Source organism: Pteropus medius, unplaced genomic scaffold, assembly GCF_902729225.1.
Source record: "Pteropus medius unplaced genomic scaffold, Ma_sr-lr_union100, whole genome shotgun sequence".
NCBI classification, from domain to species: domain Eukaryota; kingdom Metazoa; phylum Chordata; class Mammalia; order Chiroptera; family Pteropodidae; genus Pteropus; species Pteropus medius.
This window is the reverse complement of record NW_024349802.1, coordinates 18,692,646-18,712,132: the sequence shown is the minus strand read 5'-3', so window position 1 is coordinate 18,712,132 and position 19,487 is coordinate 18,692,646. Positions and strand designations below refer to the sequence as shown.

General features: G+C 43.9%; 1 protein-coding gene and 1 pseudogene across 1 annotated transcript; both read right to left on the bottom strand.

The window, feature by feature from the left end:
- Positions 1 to 91: 91 nt before the first annotated feature.
- GM2A (ganglioside GM2 activator) lies at positions 92 to 10,525 on the bottom strand. Its single transcript, XM_039836644.1, has 4 exons — positions 10,191 to 10,525; positions 5,660 to 5,821; positions 3,979 to 4,161; positions 92 to 3,649 (listed from the first exon to the last, which is right to left on the bottom strand). The coding sequence occupies exons 1-4, from the start codon at positions 10,278 to 10,280 to the stop codon at positions 3,497 to 3,499; spliced, it is 588 nt and encodes a 195-aa protein (XP_039692578.1). The 5' UTR covers positions 10,281 to 10,525; the 3' UTR covers positions 92 to 3,496.
- Positions 10,526 to 14,810: 4,285 nt separating this feature from the next.
- LOC120581680 (uncharacterized) lies at positions 14,811 to 14,929 on the bottom strand (annotated as a pseudogene).
- Positions 14,930 to 19,487: the final 4,558 nt, after the last annotated feature.

Sequence of the window (19,487 nt, the reverse complement as noted above, 5' to 3'; positions counted from 1 at the left end):
AAGAAGCATTTATTTTTATGTAAATAAATGTATCAATCTTTTATTACCTCTGGATTTTTAACCTGTTTTCTTTTCATATTTGTATAATTTCTTTTTTTTTTTTTACATTTTATCCTTAGCTTTATATGGTATCCCATCAAAATACTGTAACTTATTTCTTCACCCTTTTCAGTGTGGTTGTATTACTCATTTGAAACAGAATTAGATTTTTTGTTGTTGTTTGTATTCCATATTGAATTTCCCTCATCTCCTGGTTCATTTTAGTCATGTTTTGGATATGAGGAACATTATTACAGGTCTAAGAGTCAGAGTTATACAAAAAGATGTACTCAGATGTGTCCCCGCCTCATTCTTTATACTATTATCATTTCTACCTTCTTTCCACTATATTCCTACGTCCCTCTGTAGATAACTGATTAGTTTCTGGCTCATCTTTCCTTATTTCATACAAATGAGCACATACATGTATATTTTCTTATACTCTCTCTTCTTACACAAAAAGTAGCACATTACACATTTTTTGCATTTTGCTTTTTGCACTTAATATAGCCTGGAAATAATTTTGTATGAATTCAGAGATCTTCTTTGTTCTTTTTTACAACTGAATAATACATCACATGGATATGCCATGGTTTATTCAGTTACTATCTTACATATGGACACTTGAGTTGTTTCAATATTCTCAACCACAATGTAGCAATGCATAATCTTGTACATGTATATTTTGTATTGTTGGAAGTGTATCTTCAAGGAAATTCCCAGTAGAGGAATGGTTGGGTCAAAGGGTAAGTGCTTTTGAAGTTTTGTTAGATACTGACAAATTCCCCTCAGAAAGGGTTGTACCAGTTTGCATTCCTGCCAGCTATGCGTGAGAATGCCTTGTTCCATACAGCCTTGCCTAGCACAATGTCGCGTTATACTTTCTATTTTTCACCAATCTGAGAGGTGATATTATCTCAGTATTGCTTCAACTTACAGTTCTCTAATCATGGGTGAGTTCTAACATAGGAATATTAACTCTTGTTCTATGATATATGCTGTAAATATTTTCTTCTTGACAAGCATTTTTAAAATTTAATGTAGTCAAGTATATCAATCTTTAATTACCTCTGGATTTTTTTACTCATGTTTTCTATTAGAATTTGTATGGTTTCATTTTTTTACATTTAGACCCTGCAGCCATTTGGAGTTTATTCTTGCAGACGGTGTGAAGTATGGATCTAATTTAAACTTTTTCCAAGTGACTTCCCAGTTGACTCAGCACCATTTATTAAAAAGTCTACTTTGCCCTGTGATTTGAGATTCTCACCGGCCTCCCCACTTAAACTTAGAGAAACATTTGACCCGAAAGCATGATGTAGCATAAAAAGGTTAATGAGCCAGAGATTCCATTCGAAGATGTAAACTGAAAAATGATTGTGAACTAAAAATGACTAGGAGATTTAGGAAGGGAACAAAAATTGGAGAGGTCATGTTGCAACGGAAAAGCAAAGGAGCAAACCCAGGAAGCTGGATGGTGATGAGGCCAAATGGAGCCGAGTACCAAGCGGCTCATGAGGTGTAACAAGAGTCAGTCCCTGGAATCGCCTAGGCTCGTCTGCACCACTGCAGCGAAGCTTTCCAAATCCCAAGATGTGGTCAATGAAAGTATACACAGCCAAGGCAGAGGAGGAATTCTCAGCAAGTTAAAAATAAGTACAGTCATGCTCTGCATACTAATGGACTGTATATATGAAGCATAATGGAGCTGAAATTCCTATTGCTTAGTGACACCGTAGCTGCCATAACATCCTAGTGCCACGCATCACCATAAACATGTATTTTTACTGTACCTTTTCTAAGTTTAGATACACAAATGTTTACCATTGTTACAGTTTCTTACAGTATTCAAGACAGTAACATGCTGCACAGGCTTATAGCCTAGGAGCAACAGGCTATCCCACGTAGCCTAGGTGTGTAGTAGGCTGTACCATTCAGGCTTGTGTCAGTGCACTCTGTGATGTTCACGCGACGACAAAATCGCCTAACAACACATTTCTCAGAACATATCCCCGTAAGTGTCACATGACTGTACTGCCATTCTAGGCTTCAAATGAGCCCTGAACTCAGGGCTGGTTCATGGGTCAGTAAGTTGTCATGGATGACAAGACAATGGACAAACCTAGGCACCTGACATGAGTCCATCTCTCTTCACTGAACCCCTGCCCCAGAGCAGCTGCTGGTGGGTCCAACTCTTTAGCATCTGCCACATTCACCCTCAGAATGCTCACAGCTCTGAGAAGCTGCTTCTACCGCCCCCAGCACTAGAAGGGCCTACTCTTTGGGTCTGACATCACGGATTCAGCCCTGTTGGGGAGAAACAGTGCCACAGGAATTGTCTCGAGACTGAAAGGATGAGACATGCATGTTCTTACATTTGAGGTTGCAAATTGGCTACCCTGAGCCAAATTTCCCCACTAACAAGTATGTTTGGCCCCTTCGGCCTGCTCAGTGTTTTAAAAAAATAATTACCTGCCAATATTTAAACATCCTTAGGTTTCATATAAAAGTCTGGATTCTGGCTTCTCTACGGAAAAGAAAATTGAGAATATTTGGCAAACTGGGCCCATAGCATTCTCACGCGGGACTAACTGGCTCTACCTTAGACAGCAGCAGCCTTGACAAACAGCATGTGCCCTTTCCAACTCACCCCAGTCCCCAACATCCCTGATTATATCCCCAACTCAAGACTGGGCATTGGCTGCCTTGTATCAATGCATACGTGCTGTTATAAAGAGTAAAAAAAGAAGACACACATGTTCCTTGTCCTCGTCACTCATTTATGTCTCAGGCTGGGCCTCACAGGCACCTGAGTATGTAAACTGTCTTAAACACATAGAGCATTCTTAACTCTCTCTCCCAGTGAAGCCCCCCACCACATGCTCTGCCTCTTTAGGATACACTGTGCCCCACTGTTAATTGGGAAAATCTAAAAGAGCACTAAATTAATCATAGAAGTTAATGGAGAAATAGACTGAGATCAACTACTTCAGGCCCTTCATTCCAAGTTGGGGGTTGGAGTAAAATGAAAACTGTTAATACTCTGACTTTTAAGTCAGTGACCAAAAAAATTTAATAAGGGAATCATAAAGAGCAAGCCAGGGTCAGTCTGAACTTGGGTTCACAAAAAACATTGGTCCTATTCCTTGACTGTTTGGAAAATGAGTTAAGCTATTAGAGAGAAAGCCACAGGGGTCAGGAGGAAAAGAAAGTGGCCAGCCCGGTCGATGTCCTGGGCTATCAAGAACCACCAAGCTTATCCTCCCTCAGGTTAGGGATGCTCGTCCATGCCTAAAATGCAGGTGACACAAAATGATTTTCGGCGAGGGTAGTGGCATCACTGTGGAAAGGGGCTTGAATGGGGAAAGAGAATCAAAATTTGGCCTTGGCAAATGCAAGACAGAGGAATGAGGATGCCTTCCTCACACCCCTTCATCCTGCTGTAGCTGGTGCCACATTATGTGTCAAGAGAGACTTCGATCTTGAAACAGCCCAGACGTTTCCTGCCACTGCTTAGGATGTTCTGGATGCGGTAGTTCCCGGTACTGAGCCAGCTGGGCAGGTCCAGGTGGGGGAGGGTGATGACACTCTTGGGCAGTGAGTATGCGCCCTGTAGAAAAGCCAGTGGATCACAGGTCAGGGGGAGCCTACTGATGGGGCCCACCTCCCATTCTCCTAAGAGCCATAGATTAGAGATCGTCATGCACTGCAGACCATGGAATGTTATAGCTAAAGGGCACTGGAAGTCACACTGAAGTTCAAGTCTCCCATTTCACAGATGGGTAAACTGAAGCCTCCAAAAGATAAACCCCTCAGCATAGATCTCACCAGTTTACAGACATCCAGATCTGCAGGAGGAAAATGCAAGGATCCTTCTCTCTAAACCCCATGCCATTACTCAAGCCACAGGGATAATGCTCTCCCTCCCTAAGTACTTACTTCTTTGAAGGGACAGTGGCAGGGAAGCCCATAGGTATGCAGGGGCTCTGGGCAGGACGCTCCAGGAGGAAAAAAACTGTCAAATATATTACATATGTCTTCATAGGTACAGCTACCGATTTGTTCCACACACGGGACTTTGACCCAGAAGCCAGCCATTTCCTTCTGCACAGTTAATTCCACCTGATGAGAAAGAGTTTGAAAACATGTAAATTCCAAGGCAAACATACCAGCTCCTCTGCCTCTTTAAAAGATCACCATTTCATTTCAATCACAGAATTTAAATTGGTTGGGACCTTAGAGATACTCTGATCCAGAAATGACAATATTGTGGTGTGTGCCCCCAAATTGTCCTTTCCTGTGCCAATGGCAGACATTAATTATCAAGTGTGATTTTTTTCGCCTTCTCTGAACCACACAGTCTTAGAATTCTTTAGGTAGTCATCACCCATTGGTTAAAGCTAACACTTGAGTTGAAATGCATTTGTCATCTAACTGCTAACTGGCTAACTATGGCATTGCTTCCTCCATTTCTCCAAAGCAACTACAAAAGGCAAACTTATAAAAGGACCTTTAACCTCATTAGGGATGCCATAGAAGACTGGAAACACATTTTTATAAAATGTTCATTGTCAACAAATATGTGGGAAAAGACAAATCCATTGTTGCTGGTTAAGAGGATAAACAGGGTTCAAACATCTGGAGGCACTTTAGCAGTATGTATCAAGACCTAAAAAGTCTGTGTCAGAGAACAAGGGAAGTAGAAAAAGATGCATTACAAGAATAATTTCTGCAAAGGTGTTATAATAGCCAAAAACAAACAAAAAACTGCCCTGGAAACAAACTCAATGTCCGACAATAGATTGTAAATCATGACAGAGCTACAACATAATATTTCTGTCATTAAAAATGATTAGGTACGCCTATGCCAAATGCCATAGAAAGAGATATGGAACATATTGTATGATATTAAAAAAAAAAAGAAAAAAGAAAAGAAAGTTTAATAGCACATCATAGTATCCCATTAGTATAAATTCATATATATTTACAAATGCAGACAAAAATCTGACAGGATATATAAATAGCTAACAATGACTATTTTGTGAGGAGTTAGATTACAGGAGGACATTTACAAGGAGCACTACTTATTTTCACATATATCCATTAAAAATTAATATATATGTTACATGAGGGAACATTCCAAACACTAGCCTTTCAAAATGTTCAGTGCTTACCCCTTATCACCAAGTAATGAAATTTATTCGCCGCCCCCACCGACTTCGACCACTTGAGTCTCCTAAAGTTGACTACAGATCACTTGCTAATTGATGTCTGTTTTATAATAAATAACGACACCACCACCAAAACCAAATTGCCTAACCAAAGCTGTCAGACAACAGTGAGCACTGTGCCACCCTGTCAGGAGGCTGCCACATGTGAGGAAATCAGTCATTTGTGTCCTCAGGAGGAAGCTTTGGGGGCTGACATCACATTCCTTCCAACTCTATGATACTGAGCCCCTATGAACGTGAGTACGAGTCTATAAATCCATGTACTCTTTCCTGCTCTGAGATGCCAGTTCTTCACAGATCCCTGGGCATACATTCCTCAAGGCCCCTGCCAGCTGGCCCATGGCACCTTCCCTCCAAAACCTCACCAATCCCACCCACCCCAGACTCACCTTCAGAGGAGCATTGAGGGTGACACTCGTCTGGGTCTTGGCACTGACAGTCACTTTTCCAGGATCTACAATGGGGTTAGGTTCCACAGTCAGGCTTTTGATCACCACAGGGTCCTTCCCCTCATCACAGTTCTCCCAGGAAAAGCTACTGAACCGAAGTGGCTAGGGACAATCATGGCAGCAAGAAAAGAAGAGAAAAGTAAAGTTGACAAAAAAGAAATCTCACAGGTCAGAAGAATCAACAGAACAGGCTACTGACAGTGTGACCTTGGAGGAGGTACCTCACCTTTCTGAGCTTCATCTGTAACTGCACATTTGTAAACCTGGGATAACACTTGTCCTACCCATTCCATAGGCAGGACTAAAGTAAAATACTCGAAAGACATAATCTCTCAAAAGTGTGCTCAACTATAAAGCACAGTATACCAGACCTTGAACTTCAAAACTAACCATATTCACCTCTGGTAGATACCTTCTCTGATCTCCCACCTCCCTGCTCCCCACTCCTCTCCAGCCAGTCTTGGGCTCTCCTTAGAGTGAAACTCTGGAAGATTCCCCTTCGAAGTCCATGTCCAGGACCTTATTCCCATCACACACCCTGTTTCCCCCTCCCCGGTCCAGGGCCAGGGACAATGGGCAACACAAAACACAGTGGAAAACATAACAACATCCAAAACCTCACCCTCAATGGGGTGTACAACTAACCCAGGAAGGGAATAGGACACACATGAAAAGATCCCAGTGGGCCACTTGTTGATGAACAATCCCAGTGAACGAACTCCCCCAATCCTAACCAGTGCTTTCTTACTCCCATACCACGGCTAATGCCCTGCCCCCACCTGAGTCACCCTCCTCCCCTCTGCTTCCTGAAGCCACTTCTCTCTATCTTGGGCATCCCCAGAGGTCTCCTGATTCCACATGTACACTGACTCCCCACTCCCACAGAACCTTGCTCGTCTACGATCTTTTAAACTTCCTACGCTTTGCAGACTCTGCCTACCTGCTCGCACCTTTTCCAGCCCCCCGAAGGCCACCTCTGAGACACAGCACTCCCACCATCTGCCGGTCCCACCCCCTAAGCTGATCCCCATCGTCTACACACCCACATCCGACTGGGCCAAAAGGGAACACCTAACCCAAGCTGGTTAGGTGACAGATTCTCTCTGACTCTCATCTGGGAATTGAGATGGAGGCAAAATTATTCAGAAGACTTTGGGCTTTGTACTGTCAGTGGGTCATAGTTTTGGGATGAGATGAGAACTCCTGGATCCATAACCTATGACCAAGACAAAGGGACAAGAACTAAGGGGCTCTACTGGTCTCTGGAAAAGAGAACAGATAGAGTCACCTCCCCTCTCCCCACTCCTACTACACAGGCAGTAAAAGGCATGGCTTTGGAATGAGACATAGGATAAATCAAGGCTTTAGTCAACAGACATGGGTTGAAATCACAGCTCGGTCACCATATCATGTGATTATATAGGACGGTTTCCTCTTTGGAGCCCCGATTTCCACATCTTTTAAGTGAAGGCATTTATACTTTCCTCTCGGGGCTGTTCCAAGGGTGACAGCATGTATGTGAAGGTCATAACACAATGCCAGATCCAAAGCATGAGCTGGCTCACTAAATGACAGCCATTAGACATCCCAGCCTCTACTGCCTGCCACTAGTTCCATGAGATTCCACTGACAAGGCAGTAGAATCAGGAGCTTCTTGGAATGGGTTTCTGTCCCTTGGAATGAAACATCATGCCATGACTAAGAAAGGCAGGACAGAGTCTGATTCATCCCTGTATTCCCCATGGTGCATCCTTCAACATTCATTGTACAAATATTTATGGAGCAATGATCACAGGCTGTGGGCTAAGTGCCGTGTTAATAGTGGTAAACAATGAGAAATGGTCCTGTCCTGTCTTGAGGAGCTTACAGTTTCATGTGAATAAATATTATCCACTCTGATTTCTGAGTGCCACCAGTGCATGCTGACTACCCAAACAATTACAATTGTGAAGGGGAATACGAGGTTGTTTCCTGATGCCTGACTAAAGGCTTCCGTGGCAATGAATTCTGCATCCAGAAAAGGAGGAATGATGGATTACAATGCCCACCAAGGGCCAGGCCTGGCATCAGATACTGGCCATCCCAGCATGCAGGAAGAGGCAACATGGGTCAACATAGGGCAGAGCTCTGGAGGAAGAAATATGGGGTCAAATCAGACCTCAGCTGCTCTTACTAGCTGAGACCATGGCTAAGCAAACCCCTCTTGATTTCAATTTCCTCATCTATCAAATGGGCATAGTTATATCTTGGCGCAGGGCTACTGTGAAAGGGAGAAGTCTGTAAACAGAACGTACAGGTCACAAATCCTCAAGCCCATGAAAACACTGGACTAAAAAACTGTCACAGACCAGAGGAGACTGGGGAGACATGACAACAAATGGAATGCGGTACCTGGATTAGATCTTTAAACAGAAAGAGGTCATTCTTGGAAAAACTAGGAAAATCCAATAATGTCTAGTGTTTCATTAATGGTAATGTCCCAATATTGGTTTTTCAATTTTGACAAGTGCACCGCAGAAAATAAGATGTTAACATTAGGGGAAACTGGGCGAGGAGTATGTGAGATGGCTGCACTAGCAATGCGACTTCGCTGTAAATCTAAAATCATTTCCTCAAAAGAAGTATATTAGGAAAAAAGCACATGGTCTAACTCATAGCACATAGTATGTGCACTATAATAACACTCATTATACATTATCACTGAGTCTGTATACCCAGCACAAGGCTAGACATTCTCCCCTGTTATCCAATGCTTACCACAGCCCAGCATCTGGAGACTGGTTAGTGCTAGAAGAGGAACTGGAACGCACAATTCCGGATGTTCACACACTGACCATCACCCCACAGCCTTCATCTGGCCTGTGATCTCAGGGTCAGGGCTTTAAACCACATGAGCCCAGAGAACATGTGGATCAGAGCAGATAAGGATCGAAAGCGCCACTTGCTGTGTAATCTTGGGTGAGTCTCCTCTGCTCTCCTCCTCTGTGAGCCTGAGTGAGGTGGGTGAACTCTATGATATCTCAAGGCCTCTCCAAAACTGCCAACAAAACTGCCAATCTAACACCCTCTGGAATGGCCTGGAATGGCCACAAATCCACAGCCAAGACATACAGAAGAATGGAGATGTAGGGCAAGCTCCAGCTTTAGCCGAACTCCACCTCATATCCACTTCATAGCAGTCAGACCTGGAGCCAAGAGAAACATTCTCAACCTACGCTCAGGGACAAACTGAATCCTCTAGAAAAAAATAAGGCCAAAGGTCCTTGCTTCTTCATTCAATAGATAAAACAGACTCCTTACCCCTGGGTAGGGTGAGGCTGAGTCCACTGGCTTATATCACTTTAAAATTTTAGAGCTTTACCTTCCATAAGAGCATTTCCTTTCACCCGAAATCCACGAGAAAGGCAGGTTGGCATTATCACATGCATCTTACAGATGAAGGGGCTAAGGTTCAAAGAGCCCAAAGGCCATGCCCATGGATTAGAGACAGAGACAGGATCAGAAGCCAGGCCTCCCAGCTCTCAGTCCTATTCCACTTTCCTCTACACCACACTGTTCCTTGCTCCCAAATATTTCCAAAGTGGTTGGAAGAAGGGGATCTAAGCTGGGCCTCGCTCTTTGCTGCCAGAGATACAAAGTGTCTTGCCTGCAGCTATGCAGCAAAGAGGCAATGGAACTAGGCTTCTCTAGGTCTCATAATGATGGACCTTCCCTCTCCTAAGGGTCTGGAGCTTGAAGTAAATGAGAAATGAAAGGGGCAAGCTTGGAGGTAGGTGCCTCTCCGTGGCTCACAACCAAAAGCGGAGCTTGATCTTTGTCACCAGAGGAACAAGTCTGGATCTTCTGGCTCAGAGGGCCTTTCAAACCCATCCAACCATCAGAATAAACGGAGCCACAGAGCAGTACATAGAGGGAAGGGATGACTGCCAGGCCTCTTTATGGTGGGGACGGGGTTGACAGGTAAACAGGACTGTGTCTCTGGGCCTGGGAGCAGCGCTTTAGTCTTCCGGTTCCACAAAATTTCATTCAGAGGGCAGAATACATTGAGTGAGGTTAAACATTCCAAAGAAGTCTAAAGCTGAGCAAGCCTTAAAGACCACCCTCGCTGTACAGATGGGTGAAGGGATTCAGAATAGGACCCTCCTAGGTTTGCCGCTTTTGCATGTTTCATATATACGTAATTAAATTTGCTTATTTTCACTTATAAATCTATCTCATATCAATTTGATTATTAGACCAAGCCACAGAACCTGGAAAGTAAGAGGAAAGCTTCTTCCTCCCCCACATGGGAAACAAACTACTCGAAAGAAAAAGACCCACTCAGAGTCCCACCGTTAGTGACTCTGGAAGGCTCTGCAGCAGAGAACGAATTCTAGAGATGGCAATAGCCACTCCCAATATCCCCTCCCCACTCATACCACCCCAGCTGGGCCGCAAAGCTGAAAGCAGCATCTAAAAGCGCTACACTCACCTGTTTCTTTAAGACCTTTCCAAAGGCCTCAGAGCCAGCGAAAAGCAAGCCCAGGGCCATCAGGAGGGGAGCCCGCATTAAGGGCATCATTCCAAAAGGTCGGTCTGCGTGAAAATAACCACAAGGTCTGGGGCCTGAGGCAGGCGATGCCTTTAAATGCCTGCGTGCCTTGGTTATGCAAAGCTCTACATTGTTATGCAAAGCTAAGCGCCAAAGCTACAGATTCGCCTCGCCCCGCCCCGCCAGGATCTGGGATTTCAACAAGGGGGATCAAAACAGATCTTTCCCTATTCCCGTCGGCGTAGGCTCCTCCTTGAGCCCCTCCCACCAGTGTGGGCGTCAAAGCCCCACGCTCTGCGGGGCGAAGGCTGAGCCGGAAGAAAAAAGAGGCGGGGCTGAGTGCGGGGGCGGGGCGAAGCTGAGAGCTGCAGACAGAGGCGGGGAGAGAAGGGCGGAGCCGGAGCAAGAGGGAGGGGCGGAGCTGTGGTTTCTGACCTCGCTCTATGATGGTCACTGCCCCAAGGATATTTGTTTTCACACCCAAGTCCTTCTTGACAAAAATGTCACTCTTCCTGTCAATATTATGCGTCCCCATATTTGTGTTACGAATCGCTGTCTTTTTAATAATTGTTATCATCATCATGATAGTAACTAACATTTAGTAAGTATTTTAATGCGTGCTATGCTCTGTTAAGCACTTTAAAGGGAATCAATTTTTGCCCTATCTTATCTCTGAGGGAACCTATACACGGTGAAGTTAGCTTTGCCAATGTCACACAACTAGAAAGCGATAGAGCAAGGATTCTGCTTATCAACGCCATAAGACAAGATTTGGTTAAACTACATTTCGTAGTTGAGATTTGTTTTTTCAAGAAGCAAAGGGATATTAGTCCTGCCAAATTACCATTAGATTGTAAACCCCACAAGGGATGGGACCATTCCTTTTGGTCACTGATGTGTACCCAGTGCTTGACACATAACAATCAATCTTTGTTGAGTAAATGAACGTATGAGTAGAATCTGAAACCTACCTAATCATCTTTTAAAAAATTTTTTGAAATTAATTTTAGATTGAAAGAAAAGTTGCGAAAATAGTACTGAGCGATCTCTCAGTTTCTCCCATTGTTAATAGTAAGCTAGAGTATTTTCATAAAATCTAAGAAACTGGCATTGGTACATTACTATTAAGTAAGCTGCAAACTTTACCTGATCTTTTAATATGCTTTTTAAATTGCGCATCTTGCTCCCAATGACATAAGCTCTTCGCTCTCTTATCTAGCACAACCTCTTCATTATACACAAGTGCAATTTGAGGCCCCACTAGGAAGAGGAGTTGCCCAATGTCACAGAGCAGAAGTGAAACTAGAACTTCCTTTTCCTGAGGCTGACCTCACAGTAGTATGAGAGATGTCCAGTGGCTGTGCTTCTTGGTGGATGTGTAGGTGGTGGGTGGGGGGACTGGATGCCAACACTGATAAGCCCTGGAGCCTCATTGGGAAATAGGAAGGAGACTGCACAGCCTCCCCGGCCTCATTCTTTTTCATCTTTGCACCTGCCAAGGCCCCTCCACCCTATTACCCACTTTCCCCTGACTCCTAAAAACTCCATTCTCTCAGCCTCAGGCACACTCCTTCACACCAGAAGCCAGTGATCTTGGGCAATAAAAGGTTAATGCCTCCTTTACTGTCCAAGCAACCTTCGAGGATCTCTCAATGAGTGGGCATATTCCTTGGAGATTAAAGTATCTGACATCTCCATCTGAAGGGCTTTGGAGGAGATTCTGGAAAGCCATAGATAGTAACTGAAAACCAACACCTAACCAAGATGGAAGTGAGGACAGGACAGTGGCTCCAAGTCAGGCAGAGTCAGGTTTACATCCTGTGAGAGCCTGGGGAGGGGCCCAAACATCTCTGGCCTCAGTTTCCTCAAATGCAAAACAAGGATTAAAATAATGATAATGATAAACAACTACCTCCCAGTACTAAGCTGTTCATTCATTCAATAAATACTTATAGATTCAATGGTTGAATAAGATAAATTCCTATCCACACCCCTATATCCCACCCCCACCCCCAAAAAGACTAGGGTCTGTTTAAGAAGAGCAGTCAGTAAGTAAAGAAATAAATAAGATATTATCCAAGAGTACTAATACCGGAAGATAAGAAATCAGGTTAAACTAATTCAAAGTACATTGGGTTTCCATCTTGAGTCTAATAAGAACTCTCTCAGGACATAGATTTTGACCATCCTTGGGAGAAATGAGAAACATTTTGGGTAAGAGCCAATGTGAAATTTAAACATGGTCAAGAACATCGGGCATGGTTCCCAGCAAGGGCTGTACACTGTAGTCCACTAGGGAGATTTTTAAAATGCCGATCCCCAGGTTCTACTCTAGACCAATTACATCTAAATCTCTGGAGGTAGGACCCAAGCATCATTTTTGTTAGTTTTGTTTTTTTAATCCTAGGTGATTAAAATTGTGCAACCAAGGTTGACATCCAGTGATATACACACATCTGGCATTCAATAGGTGCACACATACATAAAAATGACAATTATTAAAACAAGGCCCTTGCGCTTGAAAAACCCACATTCTAGGAGTGATGGGTTGGAAATACGTAAATTGTTGTCACTCTAATGTTCATCATCATGGGCTTCCTAGCAGACTCACTGGGCTTAGGCCCTGGAATAACGTGGGCAAGGATGACCTGCCTAGCAGCCATGCCTGAGTGTGGTGGGAGCAGGTGTTGTTGGAGACCTGCATGTGTGTAAAGGCTGGTATGGTGAGCACCTCAAATGTAATGAGGAGTGATTACCACCTCAGATGCGCATGAAGCAGGCACGTGGGTCAGATGTAGCGGCCACAGACAACTGTGGGGCAGAATGAAACTTCCCTCTGCCTTCTAAGTTCTTTTGTCAGGTCTAATAATCGAACAGACATGAGACAGATTAATAAGAGAAAACAACCAAATTGAATTACATAAATACGTGTGGAATCCCTGAAAATATGAGTCAGAGATCCCACATATGTGAGAGGCTCAGGGACAGAAAAGAAATATGAGGAAAGTAGGACATTTTGAGCTCAGGATAAAGTCAGGTGCCTGGGGCTTCTGAGGATAAGAAGAGTAGATGTTGAGTAATTAGGTGTTTGCCCTGCCCTATAGAGAGGTCATAAAAAGTTATTTCTGGTGATAACTCTTATTATGGGCAAGGCCCTAAATTTAAATTCTTTAAGGGAGAGGTGAAAATTTCTCATGAGCCTGCAGGACCTCAATTGCCTTCAGCTCAAAATAATCCACATGCCAAAGTAGCGCATCTTTGGGAAGCCTGTTCTGAACCCCTTTCAAGGTGATGCGGTGGAGGCATGAAAACATTTCGTTACTGCCTGGTCTCCATGGGGTTTCAACCCAAAAATAGTCTGGACATCTGGTTTTAAATCTTGGCTATTCTGCCCAGCTAGCTCAATTGATAGAGCATAAGACTCTTAAATCTTGGCTATTCTTTTTATTATAGGGTAATTTTCAAAAAGAAATGTTAAAAAACAAAACACAACCGAGTAAATTTGAAGATCTAATGACTTTATGGCAGCATCCCATCTAGCACTCAGATGGACTCTCTGTGAAGTTGTACCAAATGACAGGCTTTTATAGGAAGAAGGGTGGCACAAGAAAGCCATTAACAAAAGTGAAGGATATTTTTTAGACCAAGAAGACATCTTCTTTTGTGGGGAAGGGAATGGCAAGGATTTTTTTATCATGCAGATTGCCTCTTTGGTCTATGGGGGATGGAGAGGGCCCATGTGATTGATGACTGATTCTTGACCAAAAACTTCCAGACTGATTAAGATTATATTTCTAGGAAAGGCTGAAACAACAATTAGGTCAGATATTAAATCTAAGTTTGGTATCATGGGCTTTAGTACAAGTGATGCCATTTGGGGTCTGTGGTTTTCTTTTTAACTGAAGGCAAAATTATAACTCTCATAGATATAAAATGAGCATGCGTTAGAGATTTAATTTAACTCCTTTAATGAGGGAATCTGTGAGATGTTACAACCAATATAAAGAAGACTCCAAAGAACAAGCACATTTATACATCAGGAATATTGAGATAAATATGCAAATGGAGACAAAAATGGCCTTTTCCACACTAAGGGAGGGAAGTCAATTTAACCTCCACAGGACAAAAAATTGCATGTGTACAGGCAAATATTATTTTCCATTCTTATGTATTACCTACAACTTTAGAGGCAATGAAAAGCACACAGCCCATTATAGAATCAGAAGCAGATTATGTGGAAGAATATGCTCTAGATAATGAACAGTTTTCCATTGAAGCTGTTACCAAAAAGAAACAATGGCCAAAATGGAGTGTCACTTTTGCTAAGCTGTGTCGCCAAACTAAAACTTAACAACTAACCTGATTGCAGTTTCAGCCTCTTTCAGAAGTATAATTTCAGAACTTTTATCTATCTATCTATTTATTTATTTGTTTGTTTGTTTGTTTATCTATCTATCTATTTATTTATTTATTTATTTATTGTAGGCAAGGCAACCCTTGGTTGACCTCACAGATTGCAAGGACCTTGTCAGCTTACAATCCCTTATTTTTTATTTTTTACACCTACAGCACCTGGTCTTCCTAGGTGGTCTCCCATCCAAATACTAACCAGGCCCGACCCCGTTTAGCTTCTGAGATCAGACGGGATCGGGCTTGTTCAGGGTGGCATGGCCATAGACCAGAAGTAGAATTTTATATTCCCATTTTAGAGAGCAAGAAATTGAAGCTTAAGGCCACCCAGCAGAAGTAGGATGAGGACCCAGGTTTCTGGTCTCCCAGCTCAGGGCCGCATCCCTGGGCATAATTGCAGAGCTACCAGGAGCACCCACTCCCTTCTCACCTTACCTGTCTGAAACCTGAGAGCACCTGGAGGCCTCGCAATGCTCTGGGGTGCAGGAGCTGGACTGGTCTGGCAAGACAAACAGGGCTGGGGAAGGTGCCTCAGGAGCAGCCTCAGTCTGAGGGCCAAGGGTGGGAGGCCCCTGTACATTCTGGCATCACTTTGATTCCTAAAGATTTTCATCTCATTAGAGCCTTTGCCTAGAGCTGCAATTTTCATTGTTGGGTATGCACTGGAATCACCTAGGCAGCTTTAAACAAATCACCTAGTAGTCTAGGTCAAGGCTGAACCCCTGGGTGGGACAGGTTACCACACCAGCACTTAAAAAAGTCCCTTAGAGGATTCCAAGCTGCAGCCAAAATAGGGAACCACTGGTCTAAAGCAGCTTTTATCTAATGATAATATGCATGCAAAACGCCTGGAATCTCCTTTAAAGCGCGGGTTATAACTCAGCAGGCCAGCAGACTAGGGCTGGAGCTCAAGAATTTGCAGTTATATCAAGCTCCCCATGAGGCCAATGCATCTGATTGAGGACCACAGTTAGAGTAGCAGAGGGTCTGGACTAGACTGACTTTCCTCCTATTGAGGGGCAAGGGTGGGATACAGATGGAGTCATTATTTCCTCCCAAGGAATGTGTCTGGTAAAACAAAGCAGGATGGATGAAGCCTAAGTTGTTCCCAGGTTCTCATGTCTACACCTCATCATACTTGAAGGGGTTCAGAACAGGCCTCCTCAGGACGTGCTACTTTGGCGTGTGGATTATTTTGAGCTGAAGGCAATCAAGACACTGTGGGTTCATGAAGAAGTTTTATCTCTCCTTTAAAGAATTTAAATTTAGGGCCTTGCCCATAAGAAGAGTTATCACCAGAAATAACTTTTTATGAACTGTCAATATCTATCTTGTTATTCAGTCTCATGGCATTTTAATTATTAGACCAACTGAAAGAATCTGGAAGGGTAGAGTAAAATTTCTTTCTCCCCCACACCCTACCACATGCCAAGGTGAGATGGAGTCTATGATGTCTGAGGGCCAGTCCAGATGCAGCATCTTTGATTCTGTGAAGTGTCTAGCTCCAATGAGCTGCCCTAGAGGAGGTGAATCCAAGCAGGCTGACCAGAATCCTGTTCTTTGAACAGCTCTGCTCTCTCTTTCTTTCCCCTTCTCTTTCCTGCTTCCATTCCTGCCCTGCCTTCTCTGCTGGCCTCCAAAGTGTCTCTCAATGATTATTTAAATTCAACAGACCCTGGCTACTTCTGCTAGTAATTGTCCAGCCAAGGACATTTTCAATGACTTCTCTGCAGGCCCGGGCAATTCCTAAGAGAACCTCAATTGTTCCATGACTCCCAACAGGGGTGGTGAGAGCCTTCTTAGGGCTTGGTACCCGGATACCAGGACAGGGGCTAACAATGCATTGGCATCAGATTTCATCTAGGCAGCACCATCATCAAAAACCTATTCATGGGGCCTTTTACAGGTTCCAAAGCATTCTAATAGCTGTCTCATTCATTCCACGAGCACACTATTGCCTGCAGGACTGGGCTGAAAGATGAGTGAGGGTGTCGACTGCCTCCTGTAGTAGTACATTCATCTTGCCGGCAGGGGGCAGTCGCTACCCAATTCAGGCTCAAGTTACCACGCACAATGGCCCGGTGCGGACAGATCTGATTTTTAAAGAGGTTGGAAATTCAGACTTTTATGTTAATTCTTTAAATCGTTAAGGATGGGTAGCTAATTAACTACGTGGGCTAAAAATAAGTCTGCAGGACAGATGTACCCTAAGGAACCCCGGTGGGCAAACTCCGAAGTTTGATCCCAGAGTGTGGGATTCTGACTTCATTCAAAAAATGCCAGAGCTTTACATCATCATTCTAACGTCCGCATTTTACGTGTGAGGAGACTGAGGTTCCGAGAAAACGGGGACTTGTCCGGGATTGTTAGGCAAAGCCAAGAGTAGGATCCCGGCGTCCTGACTTTGGTCCAGGTCTTCTTGTAGTAGGGCTCTCTCCCACCAGAACCCTGGGCTCTCCAGAGAGACCCCATTCTATAGCTCCGAGGGCGTGTCCCCGAGAGCTGGTCCAGCCAAGGGGAGCTCTGACAGGGCTGGGGAGGTCGCCAGAGCCCAAGGGCAGGAGGGGGAGCCTGAGTTTATTTTTAGCTGCCTAGAATGTGCCTCTAAGCCTTATTTAGACATCAGGCGACAGGGTGAGCTGGAGGCAGCAGGGGCGGAGGAGGAGGTAGCCCCCTCCCACTCTCCGGGCTCCTGTTACAACTGCTCTTCCCTGCCCATCCCCTTATCATCCTTTCTGGGGGCTCTGGGGCGGCTCTAAATAGCAGCCCTTGTTGGCGTGGGCGCTGTCCTGCTCTGGCTGGCTTGCTTTCGCCTCCACCTCCACCCCTGACTCCACATTCCCCACAGTCCCGCAGAGAACTAGAACTCTAGAGCCATAGAATGTTTTCTCTTCACCTTCTGGGGTCACAGATCTCTTCGAGAAGCTGTAGTAATTTATCATGGTGGTTTAGAGCTCAGGTTGTGGAGTCCAATAGACCTGGGTTCAAATCCAGATACCACCCTAAGCAAGTCCTTACACGACCCTAAGCAAGTCCTTACACGACCCTAAGCAAGTCCTTACACTCTCCAAACCTGAGTTTCCACTTCGATGCAGTGGAATTAGTAACCCACCCAATCTCCCTCATGGTTCCTAAATATTAAATGTGATAAAGTACGTAAAGACCTTAGCGTATCATAATAAATTCTCAGTAAATGATGGTGATGGTGATTAAAGCTATAGATCCTCTATCCAGAAAAAAAATTTAATTGTTTATATGCATACAATTGTGAATGTAATTTCAGGTTTATGTAAACTCTGAAGGCTGCTGATTCTAATTCAGCTTCAGATCTAATCCAAGTCATTCGTTCATTCATTCATTCATTTATTCATTCATCTATTCATTCAGCAAATCTTTGCTAGAGCTTACTCCATGCTAGGCACTGGATAAAGGGTAGGGTCTGGGTGTGAGACCAGAAAAACAATTGTACGTAAGTTGTCCAGGGTCAAGTGCAAATCAATAGCAAGCAAAGGATCAGAATGAAAATCTCTTTTTTAAGAACAACTTTCTTGAGATATAATTGATGTACAAAAAAACTGTGTATATTTAATGTATACAATTCAATGCATTTGGGCATATGATACGCCCCTGAAACTGTCACCACCATCAAGGTAATAGACATATCCATCACTTTCCCTGTGCTCTTTTGTTTTTTGTTTTTGTTTTGTTTTTGTGGTAAGAATACTTAACATGAGATTCACCCTCTTAACAAATTTTAAGTGCACAATAAGTTATTGTTAACTACAGTCTGTCATGCCATAGATCTTTAGAACCACCTTTCCATTCTCTGCTTCTATGAGCCTATTTTCGATACCCCATATAAGTGGAACTGTGCAGTATTTTTCCGTCTATGACTGATTCATTTCACTTCACATGATGTCTGTCCTCCAGATTGATCCATATCGTCACCAGTGGCAGAATTTCCTTCTCTTTAAAGGCTGAATAATATTGCATACACCACATTTTCTTTATCCATTTATCTGTCAGTGGACGCTTGGGTTGTTTCCATGTGGAATTGCTGGATCGTATTACCATAGTTTTAATTCTTTGAGAAACCTCCGTACTGTTTTCCATAGGGCCTGCACCATTTTACATTCCCATCAACAGTACAGCAGAATGAAAGTCTCTCAAATCCCAATCTCGACTCCTTGGAGGAATCACTTTTGTCTCTGAAAAGGGACAAGGATCCCTTCCAGTAGCAAGCAAAATGGATCTAAGCATCCATTACCCCAGGACCCCTACCCCAGCAGACCCTTGCATGGTTTTTCCAACATGCCCTACAATATTAGCTTCTGCCTACCTCTCACAAAGGGGCTCTCACTCGCTATCAAGCTGGACCCCTAAATCTTGGACTGGTTGGAAGGTCTTTCCTCCTAGAGAGTTGGACCCTACATTCTTGGGGACTTCTACCCACTGCTTCTAGTTTCCCAAGACAGCTTGGAAGACTGCTCATCTTCTTCAAGTGTTTCAGACCCCAAAGCGCCTGGAAGAAGGAAGAGAAGTAAAAAGATGAGCTGGAGATTTGATCTCCTTCCACCGTTGCCCAGCCTCCGAGCCCTGCCTGAACTCAGGCCCTCCCTGCAGTCCAGGTTCTGAAGGCTCCCTCCCTCTGCAGCTGCTTCTTTAAGAAGAGCCACAGGGGCCGGTCCTGCTACTGTCCTTGGATCCTGTCCAGGGCCCTGATTTAAAAGGTATTGCGAAGTTTTTAAAAAACAAACATGTGTTGTAACCCAAGGCCCCGGTAACCACAACACTGCTGGCTGCTGGCAGCCGCCTCCCAGGCTGAGA

What these genes read in the sequence shown, in the direction of transcription:
- GM2A (XM_039836644.1), bottom strand. Translation starts at nt 10,280, where the DNA reads ATGATGCCCTTAATGCGGGCTCCCCTCCTGATGGCCCTGGGCTTGCTT. An exon ending in CCCTCAATGCTCCTCTGAAG is followed by an intron (nt 4,162 to 5,659) that starts GTGAGTCTGGGG and finishes CTTTCTCATCAG; the next exon opens with GTGGAATTAACTGTGCAGAA. An exon ending in GCCACTGTCCCTTCAAAGAA is followed by an intron (nt 3,650 to 3,978) that starts GTAAGTACTTAG and finishes GCTTTTCTACAG; the next exon opens with GGCGCATACTCACTGCCCAA.